At 44.9% G+C, this 23,555-nt stretch overlaps 1 protein-coding gene across 1 annotated transcript in view; it reads left to right on the top strand.

Annotated features, from left to right (window-relative positions):
• LOC122790952 (surfeit locus protein 1) overlaps nt 1–23,555 on the top strand; it is a 579,878-nt gene that overhangs the window by 135,316 nt on the left and 421,007 nt on the right. The window contains exon 3 of the mRNA XM_044058656.1: nt 10,460–10,587. Coding sequence (XP_043914591.1) covers nt 10,460–10,587 — 128 coding nt within the window. The remainder of the gene's footprint in view (nt 1–10,459; nt 10,588–23,555) is intronic.

Here is a 23,555-nt window from a genome sequence, read left to right as displayed (position 1 = left end):
TTCCTCTGTAGTGCCTGTGCCAACCTCTGCCCCTCCTCCAGACCCCAAGCATGGGGAACCGGTGCTCCAGGGCACCCCATTGGGTGTTTCCTCTTCTTCCAAGACCTCCCCTGACCATTCAGAGGAGCCCCCTCGTAAGAAGTGCAAGAGGAAGCACATTGACTCCCCTGAGTCTGTCACTTCTGATACAGACTTAGATAACTCGGAAGGGTCCCTGAGATCACCCTCTAAAGATGTTTCCTTTTCAGACATCCTCGAAATGCTTAAGCAGAGGGGGAACTGGAATCCCATAGCCCCTACCGAGGATGAGTCTGTATTTCTGGATGTGTTCAGTTCCCGACCTTCCAGCTCCTGGGCTTCTCTGCATTTCGATCCACTTATGTCTGTGGTGGCTCGAAAGGCTTGGTTAGCTCCGGATACAGTGGAACCAACTCCGAGGAGACCTGGTAAATTCATTACAGCACCCCAGGACAAGCAATTCCTTTCGAAAGGTGTTCCTGTTGATGCCATGGTGGTAGCAGCAGCCACGAAAAAGGAGTTAGCAGAAACTTTTGCATCTGTCCATCCTCCTAACAAGGAGTCTAGGACCATGGACAGATATGGGAAGCGAATGTTTGCTTCAGCGACCTTTTCTATGGGGTCACTGAACTACTTTTTTACCCAGCTTCAGAGGGATCTCCTTAAAGAGCTCGGAGATACCCTTCAAGATCCATCAGCTGAGGGAGCTGAAGCTAAAGAGGCTTCCCAGCTGGCGACCCTTAATTCTGTAGTCAACTCCTCCACGAGGCTCATTTCCTATGCAGCCGATGGTGCGAGTAGAGCCACAGGTACGGGTGTGGCCCTGAGGAGACATGCCTGGATGTGGCTGTGTAATTTTGCGGAACCCTTTAGAGCGTCATTCACCAACATCCCCTTTGATGGTTCCTTCCTTTTTGGACCACAGGTGAAAGACACTTTGACTAGGTGTGAGCAGAAAGGCAAGACTCTATCTGCTGTGAGAGTCTGTTTTCCCACTCCTTCCAGACCATACCCCAAGGGTCAGAAGAGTGGTAAAATGTGATTGCGAAAATCCCAGGGAGCCTTGCCTGACACGTAACGATTTTTCCTCCAGGAGCAGAGGGGGAAACAACAACAACAGACGCCGCCTCGTGGCAGAGGGGGTCCGCAGAACCAGGGCAACAGAGAATCTTTCTCTGAGAAGCCCTTTCAACATCCCTGAAGGGTTACCCGACTGCCCGCCTCTGGAGGCAGTCTGGGGAAGACTTTCTCTGTACCCAAAAGCCTGGCAAAATTTAACGCAAGACAAATGGGTAAGGTCAATTATATCCGGAGGTTACAAAATTCCCTTCTCTCAGCCCCCTTTACCTTCAAGCAAATCCCTTCCAGATGTTCCACCCAATCTGAGGGACCAAGCAGTCATAGAAGTTTCAAAACTGCTAGAAAAAAGAGTCATCCAGGAGGTCCCGGCAGACCAACACGGATCCGGAACTTACTCAAGGTTCATTTTGGTACCAAAAAAGACAGGGGACTGGAGACCGATTCTGGATCTCAGCAGACTGAACAAGTCTGTTCAAAGAAAGTTTCGGATGGTCACGCTACTGTCCATTCTACCCTTTTTGGGTCAGGACAATTGAATGTGCTCCGTAGATCTTCAGGATGCGTACTATCACATCAAAATGGACAGGTGTTCCAGGAGATTCCTTCGCTTCCGGCTGGGAGCCAGTCATTACCAGTTCAGAGCTCTGCCCTTTGGTCTCACTACAGCCCCCAGGGTGTTCACCAAGTGTATGGCAGTGGTCACGGCTCACCTGAGACGTCAAGGATTCCAGGTTTTTCCGTATCTAGACAACTGGCTCCTCACTGCTACTACCAGGCATCAACTTCTCCAAGCCAGGGACTACACAGTCACAATCTACTCCCAGCTAGGCATCACGATAAACTTTGAAAAATCTGCCTTGTTGCCTTGTCAATCTATTACCTATATAGGAGCAGACTTAGACACAAGGAACAAGTCCGCAAGGCTGCCGCCAGGCAGGGTGTCTACAGTTTGCCAGCAAGTTCAAATTCTAATGCAGAGCGAAAGGATCTAAGTCAAGTTCGTCCTTCAAACTCTGGGTTCCATGCCAGCAGCAATTTTTCTAATCCCTCTGGCCCGCTTTCACATGAGAATCCTTCAGTGGCTTCTGTTCACACAATGGTCTTTCCAACAGCTGCCCATGTCTCACATGATCATGATTACAGAAGCATGCAAAAGGCACCTTTCCTGGTGGATGGTCTCCCCACTTGTGTCTCAGGGCAGACCTTTCATTCACCTCCCTCCGGTGGCCACAGTGACCACAGACGCCTCCCTGATGGGGGGGGGGGGCATTATCAGGGCAAGACAGTCCAAGACACTTGGCAGCCTCACAAGTACCATCTGCATATAAACGTCCTAGAAATGAGAGCCGTGCTCCTAGCGTTGCAAGCTGTTCAGGACTCTCTCCCTTCTGGGACCATTGCAATTCAAATGGACAACATGTCAGTGGTGTGGTACATCAACAAGCAGGGTGGAACCAGGTCCTATCCCCTATGTTGAGAAGCACTCAGACTCTGGCAGTGGGCGATTTCCTCCCAACGATTTCCGATTGTAACGCACATCACTGGGAGGTCCAACGTCATAGTGGACAGGCTCAGCAGAGCTATTCTCATGCCTCACGAGTGGTCTCTGAATCAGGTAGTTGTGGATCTGATCTTCTGCAAATGGTGACAGCCTTGCTGCGATCTTTTTGCCACCCCCTTCAACAGCAAGTGCAACTACTTCTCCATTTTTCTGCTTCCAAGTCACTCTCCCAGAGACGCTCTAGTCCACGATTGGCCTCCGGGACTCCTTTATGCCTTCCCTCCGTTTCCCCTGATACCGAAGCTCATACAGAAAGCTATATCGTTGGGTTGCGAAATGATCCTCATTGCCCCCTACTGGCCTCGATAGATATGGTTTCCGTTCCTGCATCATTACCTTCTCGAGCAGCCCTGGACTCTGGATCCCATTCCAGACCTGCTGATTCATCAATCAGGCTGGTTGTATCAATCCCTTCAAACACTCCAGCTCACAGCTTGGTTGCTCCAATTACAACCCTAGCCAGGCTTCCCAGCATTTCCCCGGCCGTGCGTGAGATTATTGTGTCCTCTCACAAGTCCATGACTAGAAAAACTTATGCTAGTAAATGGAAACGTTTTTCTTGTTGGGCAGAGGCTAGGAACATAGATCCCTTTTCAGCCCCAGTCCACGAAATTTTGGAGTTCCTAGGACAACTCTTTCATTCTGGGTCCGCTTCCGCTACAGTCAGGGTTCAATTAGCGGCCATTTCTAACTTTCATGTTGGGTTGTCTAATTCAAACATTGTCTCATAAGCTCTGTAAAGCCTTTCTAAGAGGGACTTCTCTCCTTAGACCTCCAGTGAGAGATCCCCCTCCTCCTTGGGACCTTAATTTGGTACTAACCTCCTTAATTATGTCCCCTTTGAATCTGCAGCGTCCTGCTCAATTAAATTCCTATCTTGGAAAACGCTCTTTCTGGTGGCTATTACATCAGCCAGACGCGTCTCTGAACTTCAGGCACTATGTGTTCGTCCTCCATACTTGGTCTTTCATAAGGATAGGGTTGCGCTGAGGACTAATCCATCTTTCCTTCCAAAAGTCTGCTCAGAAAATAATTTGACCCAATCTATAGACCTTCATGTGTTTTTCCCTAACCTCACCAACAAGGCAGAATACAAATTACACCAAATGGACGTTCATAGACAATTGCGTTTTTACTTGCATAGGACCAAGGATACAAGGAAATCGGACCAACTATTCCTTGCCTATGCTCTTGGCAAACAAGGTCTCCCAGTTTACATAGTAACCTTATCCAAGTGGTTGTCTCACATTATTACCTTCATTTATCAATTGAGAAACAAAGACTTGCCTATCAAACCGAAAGGTCATTCTACTAGGGCTTTGGCCACCTCTGTAGCCTTCCAAGCTAGGTTGCCCATGGATTCTATTTGTGCAGCTGCCACATAGGCAAATCCTCATACTTTTATTTTTCATTACAAACTAGATATGGTCTCCAGGAGCAGAGCTGACTTTGGTTCCACTGTTCTGAAGAGTCTGTTCCAATGAGCCACCCAGGATTGTAGGTGCTAGGGACGCTGTCCAAACCAGCAAGAACGAAGGCGAGATAGACAACTTAACATAAAGAAGTTATGTACCTACCATAACGTTCCATGTTAGTTGTCTTCATCTCGCCTTCTTCTTGTATCCCACCCTCCATCCTCCTATCCTATTGGATTGAGAGCAGTTTTGGTTTCACTGGCTGAGTATTCTCTGGTTTGTTTCCTCTACTGACTTGGAGAGTATGATAGGTATGCTCAACCTGTTCTTGGGCAGGTTGTTTCTCTGGTTGAGTCTGGGGTTAGCTATTACAAACGAGATCTGGGTAGCTAGTGCTAGGCATCATGGGATAAGGGGTAGCCTCGAGCCAGTAAACAGCTCTCGAGCTATAGAAGATGGGCGAGTCAGAGCCGAGGATCGGCTCCAATCCCAACCAGCAAGAAGAAGGCGAGATGAAGACAACTAACATGGAACGTTCTGGTAGGTACATAACTTCTTTTTCTTGCACTAACCAGTCCAAAAAAGTTAACAATTGTCTCGCCTGTGGAAAGCAGATCCCACACAGAGACTTCCATTCTTACTGCGTCACTTGTTTAGGCCCAGACCACAATGTCCCCTGTTGCCAGTTCTGTGCCCTCTTTAATGCGAGAACCATTTGCTGTAGAGCTCTTTTTGTAGAGTTATTTTCATGTTCCGTCTTCGCATTCCGATATGGCATTTGTCAGCCAACAATCTGTGGACATTCTGAAAAAATGTAGTGATAAAGATAGAGACAGACCGCACAAGGCTAAGCCTTCTGATGACGGTACTGCTAAGCAGGTTGTCAGTTCTTTGGAATCCAGTGAGGTGCTTTCGCAGCCCCTGATACCCGACTTGATATCTGTGGACCCTTTTGGAATCCAGTATGCCGCAGAAATCTTCGTCTTCTGAGCCTTTGGCTGTCTCTGCCTTGGTTGGGTCTGGAGCTGCGACGCAGGCACCGGCTTCCAAAGAAGCCTTTTGCACTACTGAATCTTGGCAAAAACCAACATCTTCACATCCGACTACCGTTTCTCTCAGACCGACAGATTCTCTCAGGCCTAGAAGCCAGGCCACTCCTAGGAAATCTGCTTCTAGCCACTGCTCCACCACCCCAAGCACAAATGCTTAAAATGGCAGAGGATCTCATCTCCCTTATCCAGGGTAGTCAGGCCACAACTTCTAAAAGGACAAGGTACCCTTCTCCAGAAATTATGACAGAACAGGATTCTGAGGAATCAGACTATTCACTTTTTGAAGAGGAACAGCATCCCTTAACTGCTTATGAAGATTCAGATGCAGAGGAATCCATCCCTTCTGCCTTCCCTCCAGAGGACCTTTCCTTTGGGGAACCCTTCACTCCCTCAGGGAACATTTCCAGTGGGAATCTCAGGACCTCCCACAGTCTAAGAAAAGACTTGGAGAGTTTCTGGACCTGCCCCAGCACAGACATCTGCCCCCCCCCCCCCATTTAGAAGTGGTGGATGATGTTTTCCATGAATACAGCTTAACTCCTGATGCCCTCCTTCCTGCTCCGAGTAAACCTGACAGGTACTACAGAGTACCGGATTCTCACAAATACCTGAACAGAAATCCTTCTGCAGACCCAGAGGTCATTACACTGGGACTTAAAGGAGCTAAGACTAGTTCTGCCAAGAATCCTCTTCCTTCTGACAATGTCTCCAGAGCTCTGGACAGATGGGGTAAAAAAGTATACACCTCTGCAACCTTAGCCATCAGAGGACTCAGTTGTCAGTTATATATGTTAAAATATCAACAACACACTTTGGAACTATTAAAACAGAAGATTGCTACCTTTCCTGATTGTGCCAATTCAAAAGAGTTAGCAGATTTACTGCACTCTGCTTGTCAAGTGGCCAAACACTCATAACAATGTAGATGTGATGCCCTAGAAGCCTCTAGCAGGGCGGCAGTGACAGGATCTGTTATTAGGATACATGCATGGATGAAGGAACAACCTCTTCCTGATCATGTCAAGTCTAAACTTATAGATGCACCTAGGATAAGGAGAGCTTGTTTGGGGGAAAAAGCAGAAGAGGTGCTTAAAAAGATGGAAGACAAAGCAAAATCTATGCAAACCGTAAAAGTTTTATTTCAGGTTCAACCTCCCAGATTCAGCAGGGACTTTCCTCTAAGCACTGGGCCTTCCCTACACCTAGCAGATAGGGCCAAGGTAAGCCCCGCAGGGACAGATCATCCAGGCCCCTGTCCCAGGGCCAGCAGAGAAGCAAACAATGGACCACTTCCGTCTCTAAGCCAACCTTCTATGGCAAACACTCACAATGACTCCCCCTCTGCCCTCCCTTCACTCATCAAAAACTAGGAGGAAGGCTCTCCCTCTTCAAAGACAATTGTCTTTCTGTAACAAATGACTATTGGGTCTTAAAGATCATTTTTCAGGGATACAATTCTTTTTCAGCGAACTCCCAAACCCAAGAGGGTACCCAGATTTACCTCCAAATCAGTGGGCAGAGGCCTTGAAACAGGTCCAAACTCTCATATCCCAGGGGGCAGTAGAACCTGTCCCCTCAGATAAAACAGGCAAAGGCTTTTATTCCAGACTATTCCTTCTTCCCAGAAAAGAGGGCACTTGGTGCCCCATCCTGGATCTATCCATTCTAAACACCTCCCTGGTGGCCCTCAGATTCAAAATGCTAACTTTGCAGCAGCTGCTGTCTTTGCTAACAAAAAATGCCTGGCTAGTTACCCTAGACCTAAAAGATGCCTACCTCCACATCCCCATCAGGGAATCCTGCAGGAAATTCCTGCACTTCAGAGCAGGCTCACAACACTTTCAGTTCTCTGCATTGCCCTTTCGTTTACCTACTGCTCCCAGAGTATTCACCAAATGCTTGGCCCCAGCCATAGTATTCTGCAGACAGAGAAATATACAGATTTACCCTTACCTGGACGACTGCCTCGTTGAGGCGGAGTGCAAAGAAAAGCTGCTCCAGGACTTTCTCTTTGTCAAATCACTCCTAACTTCCCTAAGGTTCACCATCAATGAGAAGAAATCAAAGCATAACCCCACCAGGAAGATCATTTTCTTGTGAGCTGTTCTAGATACAACATCCCAAATGTCCTTCCTATCCCCAGAAAAGTAGAGCTTCCTGCCTCTCTACTTTACCCAGCTGGCTTCCAGAAGTCACCTCACTGCGCGGAAGTTTCTGCAAGCCCTGGGATACATGGCATCTTGCATCCTTCTCATTTCTCTGGCCAGGCTTCACATGAGAAAACTTCAGTGGTATTTAAAGAACCTTTGGTGCCAGCACTGTCAGTCCCTAAAGACCTCTCTCCCTCTGATCCCATGTATAAGGGCTGAGTTTGTCTGGTGGGCAGTGGCCTGTGACAGGAACAAGGGTCTTCCCTTCATCCTCCGGCCTTCTGGCCAGACCATCACCACCAATGCCTCAGACATTGCTTGGGGTGCTCACCGAGCAGGCAGGTGCACCCAAGGTCTTTGGGATGCCCAGCAACTACACTTGCACATCAATCAGAAAGAAATGATGGCAGTACAGAAGGCTCTGACATCTTTCAAACCCCATCTCAGGCCAGGGGTTCTCCTTATAAAAAATAGACAACACCACAGTAATGTGGTATATCAACAAAAGGGGGGGACCCAATCTTACCCCCTGTGCAGATTAGCAATGAGCCTGTGGCTTATAGCCACTTCCATGGGACTACATCTAATTATCCAATACCTACCAGGGGTTAACAACATCCTGGCAGACCACCTAAGCAGAAACTTACTGGACCCCCACGAATGGCAGCTCCATAGGGAAATCTTTCTGCAAATCACTCAGGAGTGGGGGACTCCGGAAGTGTATCTCTTTGCCTCGCACCTCCACCACCACCTGCAAAAGTTCTGTACCAGGGAGTATCACCTAGCATGGAAGGTGGATGCCTTGACTTTCCTCTGGAACTCCCTCTTTGTGTACGCGTTCCCTCGTCTGCCCCTTATTCCCAAGGTACTGATCAAAATAAGGAAGGAGAGACCAAAGGCCATCCTCTTTGCTCCAGATTGAACCAGACAGCATTGGTACCCTTTACTACACAGCCTGACCTTACATCCCCCCAAGTAGCTTCCCCAGATCTCAGACCTCTTGACCCAGGTGAGGGGGAAGATACTGCATCCAGACTTAGATTCTCTCAATCTTTCAGCATGGCTTATACCTTAAAAGCAAACGAGGAGTCCCTGTTAAGCAAACAGATCCTAGACATCATCACAGAGGCCAGACGGCCCAGCACCAGAAAATCATACGCAGGGAAATAGAAAAGATTCTGCTCCTGGAACCAGTTCAAAGGGGCTAGTACCTCCCATCCCTGTTATCTTGGATTACCTAGCCGAGTTGCTCAATAGTGGCCTCTTTCTCCTCCATTCAAATCCATGCTTCAGCCATTTCTGCCCATTACGATTCAGACCCACTCCTCTTCTCTCTCATCCTTTGATTAAGCTGTTCCTCAGAGGGTCTTCTAATATCAGACCTCCCAGAAGGCCCTCCCACACCACCCTGGGACTTGAATTATGTTCTAGAAAAACTAACCTTACCTCCTTTCGAACCTGCTGCTTCTACAGAATTGAAATACCTCTCTTGGAAGACTGCCTTCCTACTAGCTATCACCTCAGCCAGAAGGGTATCAGAACTTCAGGCTGTCATGGTGTTGAGCCCCTCGTCATTTTCCATGCAGACAGGGTCTCCCTGAGGACTAAACCCCTCCTTTAAGCCCAAGGTGGTATCTGATGTGACCCTCAACCAGGCCATACACCTACCCACCTTATTTCCCAACCCTCAAAACAAGGGGAAAGAATTCTACACTCGCTAGACATGCAGAGACCACTCCGATACTATCTGGACCATACTAAACCATTCAGAAAAACAGACCAACTACTGGTCAGCTTTGCCCCTGGGGCAGAGGGGAAGCCCATTTCCAAACAAACCATTTCCAAATAGATATCACACTGTATTCATTTCTTCTGCAGACTACATGGGAACCTCCCCCCCCCCAAGTCTGTCCGTGCCCATTCAACTAGGGCAGCCTCCACTTCCACAGCCTTCCTCAGAGGAGTCCCCACCAGGGACATCTTGGAAGCTGCCACCTGGATCTCTGTCCATACCTTCACAAAGCATTACCACCTACCTCTTTTTTCTACGTCTAGGGCAGGGTAGTTCTGCAGGACCTGCTGACCCATGCCTAGGACTTTTGCCTATCTTTCCACCCCTTTGGGAATCCTCCCACAGGTTATGACTGCAACCGTGAAACACGAAGAACATAGTACAGTTGTGTACCATAAATATAGATGTTTGAGTGTATTCATTGTTGCAGTCCTGGTTTCCCTCTCTCCATCCCCCATATAGCATCTTCCCCTAGGGGGACATAAGTTTCCCTCAGTGACTTTTAGCCACCAGGACCACTTTTCCTTATTTCCTCGTGCTTCTGATGGATTAGGCCAAGAAAAACTGATGTAATCACGTCAGCTGCCTTGCTTTATAGCACTGATGACCTGAAACCAGACTACAGGCGACTGCAACCGACACAAAAAAAATCGACTCTGGTATTCGGGCCGGCCGAGGGCTACCACAGCAGGGATAACCCACAGGTGATGACTGAAACAGTGAATACACTCGAACATCTACATTTATGGTAAGTGTACACAACTGTACTTTCTATCAGTAGATCATTGAAGACTCCACATTGGCCCAGAGCACAAGAGTGATATTACCACGGACTAGTTGCAAATTGGGAAGCAAGTAGATGAAATAATATAATGGGAATAAATGATGCAGCTTCCCCATTGACTTGTTACTAATTGTGCCTTTGTAGGAATTCTGAGTTGGTTGAGAGAAAGGGTTTGGCATTTTCACAAGAGTGATATGCTGAATGCAGTTAAGCTGCCCATGTGAAGTGAACTCCGAACAAGTCTGAATATAATTTTGATTTGTACCAGTGGTGGCATAGTTATCCTCAGTGCCTAGAATGTACTTTAATTTCATCCTATTTCAGCTACAGGAGAACTGACAAAAATGTAGTTATGCTTTAAAAAAACTGAAATAGTGTTGAGGACCTGAAACAGCCATTTAATGTTTAGTTTTAGTTAGTCTTAGGGTGATATTTTATAGAATGTTATAGAAGGTAGTAGAAATACATTGTGTTGCTCTGTACAAATATGCAGTATTTAACGCCAGTACAGAAGTGTTTACCCCAACTTAAGTTGTTGAAAAAATGTTTTTTGTTTTTGTGTACACCCCTGACTTAAGGTGCCAAAGCATGTTTTTGTTTTTTGTAGTGCTGTGTTTAAAGCTGTACAGGCCATACAGCTCTGTGGAAGCTGCTGAAGAGAGCAGTGAAGATTCCTTATTCAAGTGGTTCCTTTTGTTAATCCCTGTTACTGCTTTCGGCCTTGGAACCTGGCAGGTAACGAAACTCTTTGTTTAAAAAAATGTCACTTTCATTTTCCATCATTGGTTATCTACCGTAGAACACCTGTTTCTTCTTTAATGACAGTCACACTGCAGAGCTTCTCAAGAAGTGGTCTCATCTTTGCACCTTTTCCCAGACATTGGGAGATGTTTTGGTCATTAAGGCAGTGTGGGCATTTATACCATCTCCACAGAGATATAGACAATGTATTTGTATTCATTTGTTGTATTTTATTTTGATGACTGAGAAAGCTTACTGACTGTACTTCAGGGTGTAGAACATAACTGTTGTAAAAACCTGTGCTGCCTTGGCTTTTCTTTTTCTATGTCATCCTTCCTCATAGAATATGCCACCTGGCATCCTTAGGAATTTTCACATTAAAATAAGATTGTATGCATAGTAATTTTCCCTCTTATCAAGCAGAACTGTTTTAAAGTGCATCTCGTATTTATTTTCCCTGATGTGGGGGTCTGTTTTTAATTGATATCAGAGTTTGAGATATCTGCTGAACCTATATGGAGCATCTTTTCTGTTTCCTTAGTCCCACACATTACCATTAAGGGCCTGTGTGGTTGTTTGACTTCCTAGCAGTGTTTTACTTCTGCCTTGGCTGTAGTCTGACAGCTTAGTTCCTGTGGTGTATTAAATATGAAGAAAGGCACAAGGGAATGTGCTGGGTACAGGTACTACTATACACCCAAGGCCTTATAGTCCCTAGACATGCTGCAGTATCTGTACTGTGTGTACCTTAAAGTAAAGTCTCAAATAACAAAAGTTTACTTTGCTACCACAGCATGTGGTACATGAAGTCCCAAATAGCATTTTCATCCCACCAGTGAATGTTTTCATGAGCTGCTTTTGAAATACCATGTTTTGGAAGTACCACTTTCCCAAATGCTGTGCCACTGAAAAAAAAACTTTTTGACTTCAGTGACCTCAGCTTAGAAAAAGCGTAATAAACTTCCATAGACTGTAATGGATGCATCATCTCTTATACATGGAGACCTGTCCATCAAAGTCTTTGCATCATCTCGTATACACAGAGATATGTCCATTAAAATCTTTGGAACCACCTCATCTTATTTCTTAATTGATGTTAGTGAGGGATATATTAAATTTATTTGGGCTGTGGTTTAATAAAAAATTTATGAAGCTTCTTATTAAACAATGGCTGAAATAAATAAGAAAAAGTAATACAAATACATTGTGGCACTTAACTCAGTGCTGCGATGTGCCTAAGAAATTGAACAGGTCACTTTAAGTGCCTTACTGCACTTCTGAAATAGGCAGCTCTGTTCTGTTGCAGTTTGTGTACATTTAGTAGTTTGTGTGTGACAGCTGTATCTTTTGCAGTATATTGTAATATAAATAATTTCTTCACCATTTTAACTGATAGTTGTACATATTTAACTTTTCAGCTATGCAGAATTTTGTTGTGGCATTCAAAATAGTCATTTTAGGTATCTGTTATGCTGCTTGCTTCCATTATATAGTTTTATATTTGTAATTTTTTTAAAATGCGAGTTGTACACACTTAATGTTGCAATTCAGGTGTTTCGTCCATAGATGCTATGTTAGAACTTTGAGTTCAGAGTTTTATGTTTAGACAGAGTTATGGGCATTTGTTGAAAACAGTATAAAAGAAAAAAAAGAGTTGATTCATGTTTTATTAACTTTCATTAATGGCTGTTGTACATAGTTGCATCTTTTTAACTGTTTGGGAATTTTGGAATGAATTTCAAGATGATCATTTTGAGGAATATTTTCAAACTGTAATGTGGTGTTGTGCAGTTCCGTTTGTAAATATCGATTTGCGTTTGTCTTCATAAGTCACATTTTGGACGCGGGTTGCATGAACTCTGTATCATAGCTCAGATAGTGGTAGTTCTTAGATGGTATAATAAAATGTAAATCTGAGCTCAGAACATTCACTTTTTCAGAGTTACAGGTGTTTGTTGGCAGTAATGTTTAAACATATTTTACATGTTTTATTTTTCTAATGGAGCGAGCATGATTAACATCTGTGTGGCAAAAGTTTTTATTGCAGGACTGTCTTTTGTGAAGATATGTTCAGATTTTTTTTAATGTATGGAAGTTGACTGCAGAGTTTCTTTAAATCTTGTAGGGTCAGAATTTGTTGGGAGAGAAACACTGGCTACCAATGAGATTTTGAAAGCTGTGGTGGGATCTATGATTGGACATAATGTCTAAGTGGTGTGCATGGTCTTCCTCCTCTGCATGGAGCACATTTGATACACAGGTAACTAGTACTGTGATTGATCATTTCTTCTTAGTGGTGTGCATTGTTGAGAAGACCAGATCTGCCTTTCACAAACCCTAATGGTGAATACTTGTCCAGTGGGGGAATTATGCCGTTTCTCCACTGTAATGCGATCCCAGAGTTGGTATATATATATATATATATATATATATATATATATATATATATATTTAAGGGGTGTAGCGGGTCGCTAGGTGGGTATTAGGTGGTGCGTTGTTAGTTACTGTTGTTTTAGGAAAGTATTCACTTGCTCTGTGCATACTTATCTGATTCGTGATTCTGTGTTTCATGATTTTCGTTACGGCGTTGTGGTCGTTGGTATTTTGGCCTTTCGCTAAATAGAAGTAGATCCGATGTGACATATGAAGGGAAACAGGATGGCACAATATTTTTACATATTTGAACACTTTTGTTCAGAAGGATTTGTACTTATAGTGGGAACAGTGACAATTTGGTTCTGGGGAGTTGGTATTAACTGTGTCTAAGAAAAGCAGTGTATACTTTCTATGTGTAGGTTTATCATTTAATAGCTTAGGTAGTTGAAGTTGCATATCAATTTTAATATGAATCTTCTCTATCTGATTTAGGCATGTTTCATGGTCAGCAAATTACGTAGATGGGGGGCTGTAAGTGGCACTAAAATAATAGCTGGTTTTGTTTAAAGTGACCTTAACCTCAAGTCATGTGAGATTTGGTTGTGAGATAAATATGGGTACATTTTTTGTGTGAGAAGATTAAATCTGTTCGGGGGGGGGGCGGACTAAAGTTGACCGAGCATATTGGCACCCATCACAATGTCTTAATGACTGGTGACTCCATTGTCAGACATTCTGATGCTCTACTTTCCAGGCTGCACAAGGATAGACTGTCTGTCTCCGAGGTACAAGGATTTGGGATGTCACTAGGACCCATAGGTCCATCCACCCAATGTATGCATACAAAATGGTGTTTTCCCATGTGTGAGTGTATGGCCTTAAGAGATGGAAAGACAAGATGATACTGCTCAAGGCTAGTATCCTCCCAGCCTTGGTCACGTACACCAAGAATGAAATCATGATTCAAACACCAAAACAAGCTTACTTTCGTAACTGGCTTAGTAATTGGTGTCATTCATGAGGGAAGGAGGGTCCAGTTTGTTTCAGCGTGGAAGGTGGTAATCGCCAAGTCCTGCCTTCTTTGCCATTGGATGGCCTACACCTATTCCACTCTGGGCTTCCTCAAATTGGCAAGAATATTTTAAACCCCTTATCTCCTTTTTGAGGCAGTATCAGCCTTCTAGACCTAGTTTAAAAATTTTTATCTGGTCTGTATCAACTTGACCTTGGCCAGTGCTACATGCCATAGTAATAAAATGCCTGACCACAAGGCGTTTCTGACCATTGAGTTGCATATACTTCTGTATAATTACTGAAGTTTGGTTTCATTGTAGTCAGAACATATTCATCAGCTATCATTTTCACAGATTGTATGGTGAATGGTGGGGGACATCTGCATTCATCTGCAATCCCATTACTTCATAGAAGTTTCTGCATGGCAGTATCCACAAACTACTAGATATACTAGTATCAGTAAACAAGTTCAGTTATACTATTGCCAAATATAGAAGTCCTCCTTTTTCTCCTGCTTAACCATAAGACCTACCTCAGCCAGTGCAATCTCTATCTGTTGAATCTAATGCAGTCATTCTGGCTGACTTTAACTGCCCTTTACATGGCAAATTGATATAGTCAGTAGCAGATATGCACAGAGATTCTTTAACTTTATTAATGCCAACTCTTTCTTGACTAATCTGTGCCTTCTCCTGCTAAAGGTTCTAGTCTGCTTGACCTTGTTTTTACAAATGTAGCCCTTGCCTGCTCCATACCTAATCTCTCCCTCCTTAATTGGACCATCATGCTGTTGCATACTCCTTAGCAATCCAGTTTATGACACCATCCAACCCTACTGTAGTCAGAGGATTCTCTTAGGCCCACTGCCTGGCATTCTCCAACCTAATGAAACATAAAAGCTGTCCCACCCTTGGGGGAACGTACAACAACAGTTTTACCACTGACTTTTACGGTCACCTTTAGTCATACTTTGCAGTATCTATCCAGCATGTTTACGGTGCCAAATTTAAAAATAAGCCTCTGGCTGAGCCTCAGTATCAGCAAACTCTGTAATAAAATTAATTTCTCACACTAAGTATTAAGATCAAACTCACCCCTCCCCCATTCATTATAAAATATCCTTAAATTGGTCTGCTAAAAGCTCAGATATAAAAGCAAACGTTATAGAGCCAAGTATGAGGAGAAAAATTGCCACGTGTTCCAAAGATCATCATAAGCCTTTCTTTAAATCTTTTGGGGATCTCAGAAATAATAGCTAGTATTGCACAGAAGTGGAAAAAAAAAAAAACAGAACACTACTTTGACCAAAGGAATATTGCTAATGTATTTGCCGTGGTGGTGCAGAGGTTAGCGTTGTTGCCTCACAGCAAGAGGTTCTCCAGTTCGATTCTCAGCTGGAGCGCCTTCTGTGTGGAGTGTGCATGTCCTCCCTGCAGTCGAGTGACGTTTAAAAGACATGCAGGTACGTGCGTGGGTGAATGGGCGTGCCTTCTTTGGAGGTTGGGCTGGCACCTCGGCACCGTAAAAATCCACTGCCAGTCAGTGGATCGGAGTTCCGCTGTGGCGATCCCTAACCGGGAAAAGCCGAAAGACATTAGTTTTACTTGCAGGCAAGTTTAATTCCTATTTCTATTTGCTGTTCCGTGCCTGTATCCCTAACTCCACAGTTTACTCCCTCCCCAGTAATTACTTTCAAACGGATCATAACTGTTTTCTTCAAAACTCAAAAATAGCTACCACCACCCCCGTCCATTGGTCCTTTCAACAAACCAAGTTGTATTTTAGGCAGCATTAAGCAAAGCCCCTCAGATTATTCCTTTAAACCTATTCAGTCTTGATGTCTGCACTGTGTGCACGCCTTGAAGCTTGAAGAACAGCCATTGTAGTGCCCCACCACCACCACAAAACAGTGGCCCTATTTCTGACTCTGGGGACTGCAGTCCAGATGTTCATCGTGTTTCACTGTTGCAGTCATTACAATTGGGTTATCCTGCTGGCAGGCTACCCTCAGTCGGCCTGAATTCCAAAGTCTAGGTCCGGCGTCAGTTGCTGTCGCCTCCTCCCTGACGTCAGTGCGCCAGGGGTATAAAAGATGCAGCCAACGCCATTTTCTTCAGTCTTTCTTGCCGAGAGGTGCCCGAGGCAAAAGCAGTTCACAAGTGCCGGTCGGCCGACTTCTGAAGTTTTCAGATCCGAAGTCTTCATTAAAGATAAGTACCCCATCGGGGAAACGTTTTTCTTGCTCCAGACCGATGTCAGAAAAAGTTAATAACTGTATTTCTTGTGGGAAGCAAATAACTCATAAGGATTTTCATTCTTACTGTATTCCTTGCCTAGGCCCTGACCATAACATTCCTAGTTGTCGGTTCTGTGCTAGATTTAACGAACGCACTATTAAGCGTCGGTACGATTTTGCATTTCATTACTTTGGCAGAAGATTTAATTATATAATGCCGTCAGATCAGCCGACTACCGGAATTTACAAAAAAATGAAAGGAAAAAGAAAAGGACAGCATCCGAGATCCAAAACAGACGACGAGGCTTTTTCTAAGCCTGTCGCCGGTCCTCAGTGAGGTGCTTTCGCAGCCCCTGACGCCCACTACCTCAGAGCCACAGGCTGCTTCTGACTCCCATGTGGAGCCGACTGGGCCTCTGGAAACTCAAGGTATTGGGCACTCAGAAACTATTCCCTCAGATGGGTCCGGAGCCGCTGAGCAGGCATCGGCTTCTGAGGGTGTTTTCAGGCCTACACAGTTATATGTGAAACCTACTTCAGCTACAAAGACAGTGACTAAAGCAGCTCTAAAGACAAAGAAACAAGTACAGCATTCACCTGGACAGGCCTCCATGCCTAAAAAACAGATGCTTAATATGGCCGAAGACCTTATTACTTTGATCAGGGGTTCCCATCCCCCTCCTGAAAAGAGGCCTAGGCAAGAGTTGGAATATGAATCTTCAGACCAGGTTTCCATTTCCTCTGATTCCTCCTCTGAACAGGATTACTCCATTCCTCCCTATGAGGATTCTGATGCTGAAGAATCTATCCCTTCAGCCTCTCCTCCTGAGGATTATTCTTTTGGGGAAACATTGCATACTGTGAGGGAGCATTTCCACTGGGAGAGCCAAGATTACTCAGAATCCAAGAAAAGGCTCAGAGATTTCCTTTTATTGCCCCAGTACAGGCCCCTCACTATCCCGCCTGTTTTAGACATTGTAGATGATGTATTTACAGAGTCCAGTTTTTCTCCGGACTCTTTACCACCAGCCCCTGTTAAGCCAGACTGATACTACAGGGTTCCTGATTCACATATATTTCTCTATAAGAACCCTGCAGCTGGCCCAGAAACCATCTCTCAGGGTCCCAAAGGGGTCAAGACTTCTACTGCAAAAAAACCTATCCCCTCTGATAGGGATTCAAGGGCCCTAGACAGATGGAGCAAAAAGATTTATATCTCTGCTACCTTGGTTCTCAGAGCTTTAAATTGCCAATTTCATATGCTTAAGTATCAGCAATATCTTATATCTTTGCTTAAACAGAAAATGCCAGCAAATACAGAATGTGCAGACAATAAAGAAATGCAGGATTTATTGCATGCTGCTGAACAAGTTGGAAAACATACTTTGCAATGTGGTTTTGATTCTCTTGAGGCCTCCTGCAGGGCCGCAGTTACAGGTTCTGTCATTAGGAGGCATGCTTGGTTAAAGGAACAAAATTTGCCAGATCATGTTAAAGCAAAACTATTATATGCTCCATTGCAGCATGATACTTTGTTTGGTGCTAAAGCAGAAGAGGTGTTGAAGAAAATGGAGGATAAGGCAAAATCTATGCAAACAGTCAAGGATTTCTTGCAGGTACAGCCTCCCAGATTTAGCAGGAACTGGCCTACAAAAAATTGGTCCTTTCCAGTGTCAGATAGACCACAAGGGGGCAGATACAGATGCCCCAGAGGCAGATCACAGCCCCAAGGCTCATACAGGCCTAAACAATGGGGTCCTTCTACATCCAAGAGTGGAGAGGAAAAATAACAGCCATTCAGGAAACGGTCTCAATGACTTTCCACTTCCAGCACCAAGCACTTATCTTTTGACAGCCCCTTTGGGAGGAAAGCTAGCACTTTTTCCACAAAATTGGATCATGATCACCCAGGACAAATTGGTTCTAAATATAGTTTCACATGGCTACAGGTTCCACTTTCACACCCTGCCAAGGCAAAACGGTATGCCAGACCTGCCACGCAATCAATGGGCAGAGGCACAAAAACAAGATGTTCTTCGTGTTTCACTGTTGCAGTCATAACTGTTGGGTGCTCCTGCCGGCAGGCAGCCCGAGGTCGGCCAGAATCCCAAAGTCTGGGTCCGGCGTCGGCTGTATAAGCTAGTATCCTGACGTCAGGACGCCTTGGTACATAGCCCTCAGCCGACGCCATCTTCTCCAGTCTTTCTTGCCGTGCGGTGGAAAGCAACTTCATAAAACTTTGGTTGGCAATTTTGAACAGCGTATTTGGTTGTTGTCGGTCGAGTTGTTACTTCTCTTCTCAAAGCTAAGTACCCGTTGGGAATCTTTTCTTGTTCCTCCGATGTCAGAAAAAGTTAATAATTGTATAGCGTGTGGAAACAAATACCTCATAAAGATTTCCACTCTTACTGTCTACCTTGCTTAGGCCCTGACCACGGCGTTTCTTGTTGTCGGTTCTGTGCCAGGTTCAACTCTCGTACTATCAATGCGATTGGGCTTTAAATTATTTTGGCAGGCGCTTCAATTATAGAATGTTGTCGGACACTACGGAGTTCAAAGAAGCGCAAAGACAAAGACAGGCCTCCGAGGTCCAAACAGGACTCGTTGCAGCTGGAGCCAGCGTCGGTTCGGCTGTCGTCAGTGAGGCGCTTTTGCAGCCCCTGTCGTCCGCCACTTCTGAACCGATGGCGATACGGACTCCCATGGGGAGCCATCGAGGCCCACTATTTTAACTGCTGCAGGACCGGACGTCGCTCCTTCAGATGGGTCCGGAACCGCTGTGCAGGTACCGGCTTCTGAGGGGTTTTCAGGCCTACTCACATCACTATTTCAAAGGCAAAGGCAAAGACAAAGACTCCTACTAAGTCTAAAGTTCCAGCTCAAGCTGCTTCTGAATCCACTCCCAAGACACAAAACAATTATTGAGGATGGCTGAAGATTTGCTTACAATGATTAGGGTTCTCACCCCCTCCTGAAAAAGGCCTCGACAGGATGTTACTCTGGATTCCTCTGACCAGGCTTCTGTATCTTCTGTTTCTTCCTCTGATCAGGACTATTCCTTTCCCCTTATGAGGATTCGGATGCTGAGGATTCTTTGCCCTCGGCCTCTCCGCCTGAGGATTTTTCTTTGGGGAAACCTTGCATGAGATGAGGGAACATTTTCATTGGGAAGGACAGGAATATTCTGCTTCCAAAAGAGGCTTAGAAATTTCTTCTTCTTCCTCAGCATAGGCCTTTAGCTATCCCTCCTGTCTTGGACATTGTAGATGATGCTTTTCTGAGGCTAATTTGAATCCTGATTCCATGCCTCCTGCTCCTTCTAAGCCTGATAGATTTTATAGGGTTCCTGACTCTCATTTATTTTTATTTAAAACCCTTCTGCAGATCCTGAAACTATTTCTCAGGGCTCTAAGGCTGCTAAGGTTGCTACTTCTAAAAATCCTATTCCCTCTGAGAAGGATTCTCGTGCTTTAGACAGGTGGGGAAAAAAGGTATATACTTCTGCTACCCTGTCTGTAAGGGCTTTAAATTGCCAGTTTCATATGTTTAAATATCAGCAATTTCTTTTGTCTGTTTTAAAGCAAAAGCTTGCTTCCCTTCCTGCTTGTGCAGAGGATAAGGAACTTCAGGATGTTTTGCATGCTACTGAACAGGTTAACAAGCATAGCTTACATTGTGGTTTTGATGCTTTGGATGCTTCCTGCAGGGCTGCTGCCTCTGGTACTGTGATTAGGAGACATGCCTGGCCGTGAACAAAGTTTACCTGAACAGGTTAAGGCTAAGTTATTAGATGCCCCTGTTCAACAGGATGTTCTTTTGGTTCTAAGGCTGAGGAAGTTATTAAAAGATGGAAGAAAAGGCAAAGTCCATGCAGACTGTAAAAGATTTCTTGCAGGTTCAGCCTCCTAGATTTTCCAGGAATTGGCCCTCTAAAATTGGTCCTTTCCCACATCTGACAGGCCTCAAAGGGGAAGATATAGGCGCTCCAGAGGTCGTGGTCAAGGCCAGACCTCTTACAGATCTAGACAATAGACTGCTTCTTCACCTAGGAGGGAGAAGACAGATCCCAATCTCAAAGAAAGCAAACTCAATGACTCTCGGTTGGGCTTCAGGACCCCTTTACCTGGGCCCTCTCGGAGGAAAACTGTCTCTTTTACAGAAATTGGACTCATATTACCCAGGACAGATGGGTATTGGGCGTGATTTTAAAGGTTACAAGTTCCACTTTCACACTTTGCCAAGGATTCACGGTTGGCCAGATCTGCCAAAACTTCAATGGTCAGAGGCCTTAACTCAAGTGGATGCTCTTCTGGCCATGAGAGCCATAGAGCCTGTTCCACTCGGAAATGGGAAAAGGGTTTTATTCAAGGCTGTTTCTGGTTCCCAGAAAACAAAACTCATGGAGACCTATTCTGGACCTTTCTGTGTTAAACACCTTTTTGGAAATTCCAAAATTCAAGATGCTTACTCTGCAACAGCTAATTCCAATGCTCTCTCAGGACGCCTGGATGGTGACATTGGACTTAAAGGAAGCCTATTTGCATATCCCTATCAGACAAGAACGCAGGAAATTCCTCAGGTTCAAGGCAGGTTCGAGGCACTTTCAATTCTCTGTTCTGCCCTTTGGTTTATCTACTGCGCCCAGAGTCTTCACCAAGTGCCTGGCACCAGTAGTGGCTTACTGCAGACTTCAGGGGATCCAGATTTACCCCTATTTGGACGACTGCCTTATTCCGGCAGAGAGCAAAGATCTTCTGCTTCATAATCTGGACTTTGTTCAACGTCTTCTCCTACTACTGGGATTCTCAGTGAACATAAAAAAGTCACATTTGATCCCTTCTCAACAAATGGTATTCTTGGGAGCCCTCTTAAATACAACCTTACAAAGGGCCTACCTCACTCCAGAAAAACAAACTCAGTTGGCTTCTACTTTCAACACCTTGGCAACTCTATCTCAGCTCACTGCAAGGAAATTCCTGCAGGCTCTGGGCTACATGGCTTCCTGCATTCTGTTGATTCCAAACGCAAGGCTTCACATGAGAAAGCTTCAATGGTATCTGAAAAGTGTATGGTCACAGCACTACCACGATCTGGATATTCTGATTCCTCTGATCCCTTGCCTCCAGAAGGAGTTCCTCTGGTGGTCCAGGGCATGCACGTTAAACGAAGGAAAACCTTTTCGTCTCCCTCAGCCTACTTAAATCCTAACCACGGATGCCTCGGATTATGCTTGGGGAGCACACTTTCTAGATAATTGCCAGCAGGGAACCTGGACAAAGGACCATCTTCACTGGCACATCAATCTGAAGGAAATGTTGGCAGTTCAGAATGCCCTTTTAGCCTTCAAAAACCTTTTACAACCAGGGCCTCTGCTAATTCGCACAGACAACACCACGGTCATGTGGTACATCAACAAGCAGGGGTTCTCATTCATACCCCTTTGCAGACTAGCTATGGGTTTATGGGACACAGCTCTAAATTTGAATCTGCATCTCCAGGCTCAATTCATTCCAGGGAAACAGAATCTCTTAGCAGACAGCCTGAGCAGAAACATTTCAGATCCTCACGAATGGATGCTAGACACCAACTTGTTCAACAGGATTACTGCAGTTTGGGGATGTCCCCAGATAGATCTGTTTGCATCCCATCTCAATCATCAGCTGCCTCGCTTTTGCACCAGGTCCTTCCACAAAACAGCATGGAGAGTGGATGCCCTGTCCTTCAGCTGGAGAAGCCTGTCAGCATATGCCTTCCCTCCTCTTCCTCTACTGCCTCGGGTACTACTGAAGATAAAGCAGGACAAGCCCAAGTTCCTCATCTTGATTGCTCCAAATTGGCCTCGACAGTTTTGGTATCCAACCTTAAAGCTCCTGTTCTGGGCCTCCTTGGATTCTTCCACTGAACCCTTCTTCTGTCCCAGCATCAGGGTCAGTTACTACATTCAATCTCAAGACCCTTTGCTTGGCAGCTTGGCTCTTCAAAGGAATTTGATTTCCTCTAGTCTTCCCAAACAAGTTTTGGATGTTCTTTTGGAAGCTAGACGGCCTAGCACTAGGAAATCTTATGCCTCTAAATGGAAGAGGTTTTCTATTTGGATGCAGGACCGAGGCTCTGATCCTCAGGTTCCTGATCTCTCCTCTATTTTGCTTTACCTTTGGGAACTTTTATCTAAAGGACTTTCCTTTTCTTCCATTAAGATTCATGCTTCTGCTATCTCTGCATTTCAGTTCTGATCCTCCTGTTTTTCACATCCTTTGGTGAAACAGTTCTTGAGAGGGGCTAAAATTTGCGGCCTCCATCGACCCCTCCTGTCCCTGCCTGGGATCTTAATTATGTTTTAGAAAAACTTACTTTGCCTCCTTTTGAGCCTGCTGCATCTTCAGATATTAAGTTTCTATCCTGGAAGACTGTTCTTTTGTTAGCATTGACCTCTGCCAGAAGGGTCTCAGAGTTGCAAGCTCTCATGGCTGTGGAACCATACCTTATTTTCCATCAGGACAGAGTATCCTTGAGGACCAATCCTACTTTCATGCCTAAGGTGATTTTGAAAGTGGCTTTGAATCAGACAATTCACCTTCCTATTTTCTTTCCAAATCCTCAAAATAAAGGGAAAGGATTTTGCATTCATTGGATGTGCACAGACAGTTACGATTTTACTTGGACAAGACTAAAGATTTCAGAAAGTCTAACCAATTGTTTGTTTCCTTTGCTTCCAGTTCTCTTGGAAAACCTATTTCTAAACAAACTATTTCCAAATGGATTGCTTATGGAATCAGATTTTGTTACACTCATCATGGGAAACAGTTTCCAGGGACCATTAGAAGTCATTCTACTAGAGCAGCTGCTACTTCTACTGCTTTCCTCAGAGGAGTCCCTACCAAGGATATCTTGGAAGCTGCCACTTGGAGTTCTGTGCATACTTTTTCCAAGCACTACAATCTCCCTTGTTTTCTAAGTCTAGGGCAGGCTTTGCCTCTGCTGTCTTGCAGGGTATTCTTGCCTCCCCTTCTTCTATCTAAAGCCTCCTCCCTCTCTACACTGCTTTGGGATTCCACCCTACAGTTATGACTGCAACAGTGAAACACGAAGAACATAGTACAGTTGTGTACACCTACCATAAATGTAGATGTTCGAGTGTCTTCACTGTTGCAGGTTCCCTCCCTCCTATCCCTCTTTCTCTCATATTTGTGGTGTATTTGTGTTTCCTTGTTGGATTCATTTTTGATTTGTTGGGGACTTCTGACATCTAGGGCAAGAAAGACTGGAGAAGATGGCGTCGGCTGAGGGCTATGTACCAAGGCGTCCTGACGTCAGGATACTAGCTTATACAGCCGGA

Source organism: Protopterus annectens, chromosome 16.part0 (genome assembly GCF_019279795.1).
Source record: "Protopterus annectens isolate FY-2018-M chromosome 16.part0, PAN1.0, whole genome shotgun sequence".
Taxonomy (NCBI): Eukaryota; Metazoa; Chordata; order Ceratodontiformes; family Protopteridae; genus Protopterus; species Protopterus annectens.
This window is presented reverse-complemented; position numbering and strand designations above follow the sequence as displayed.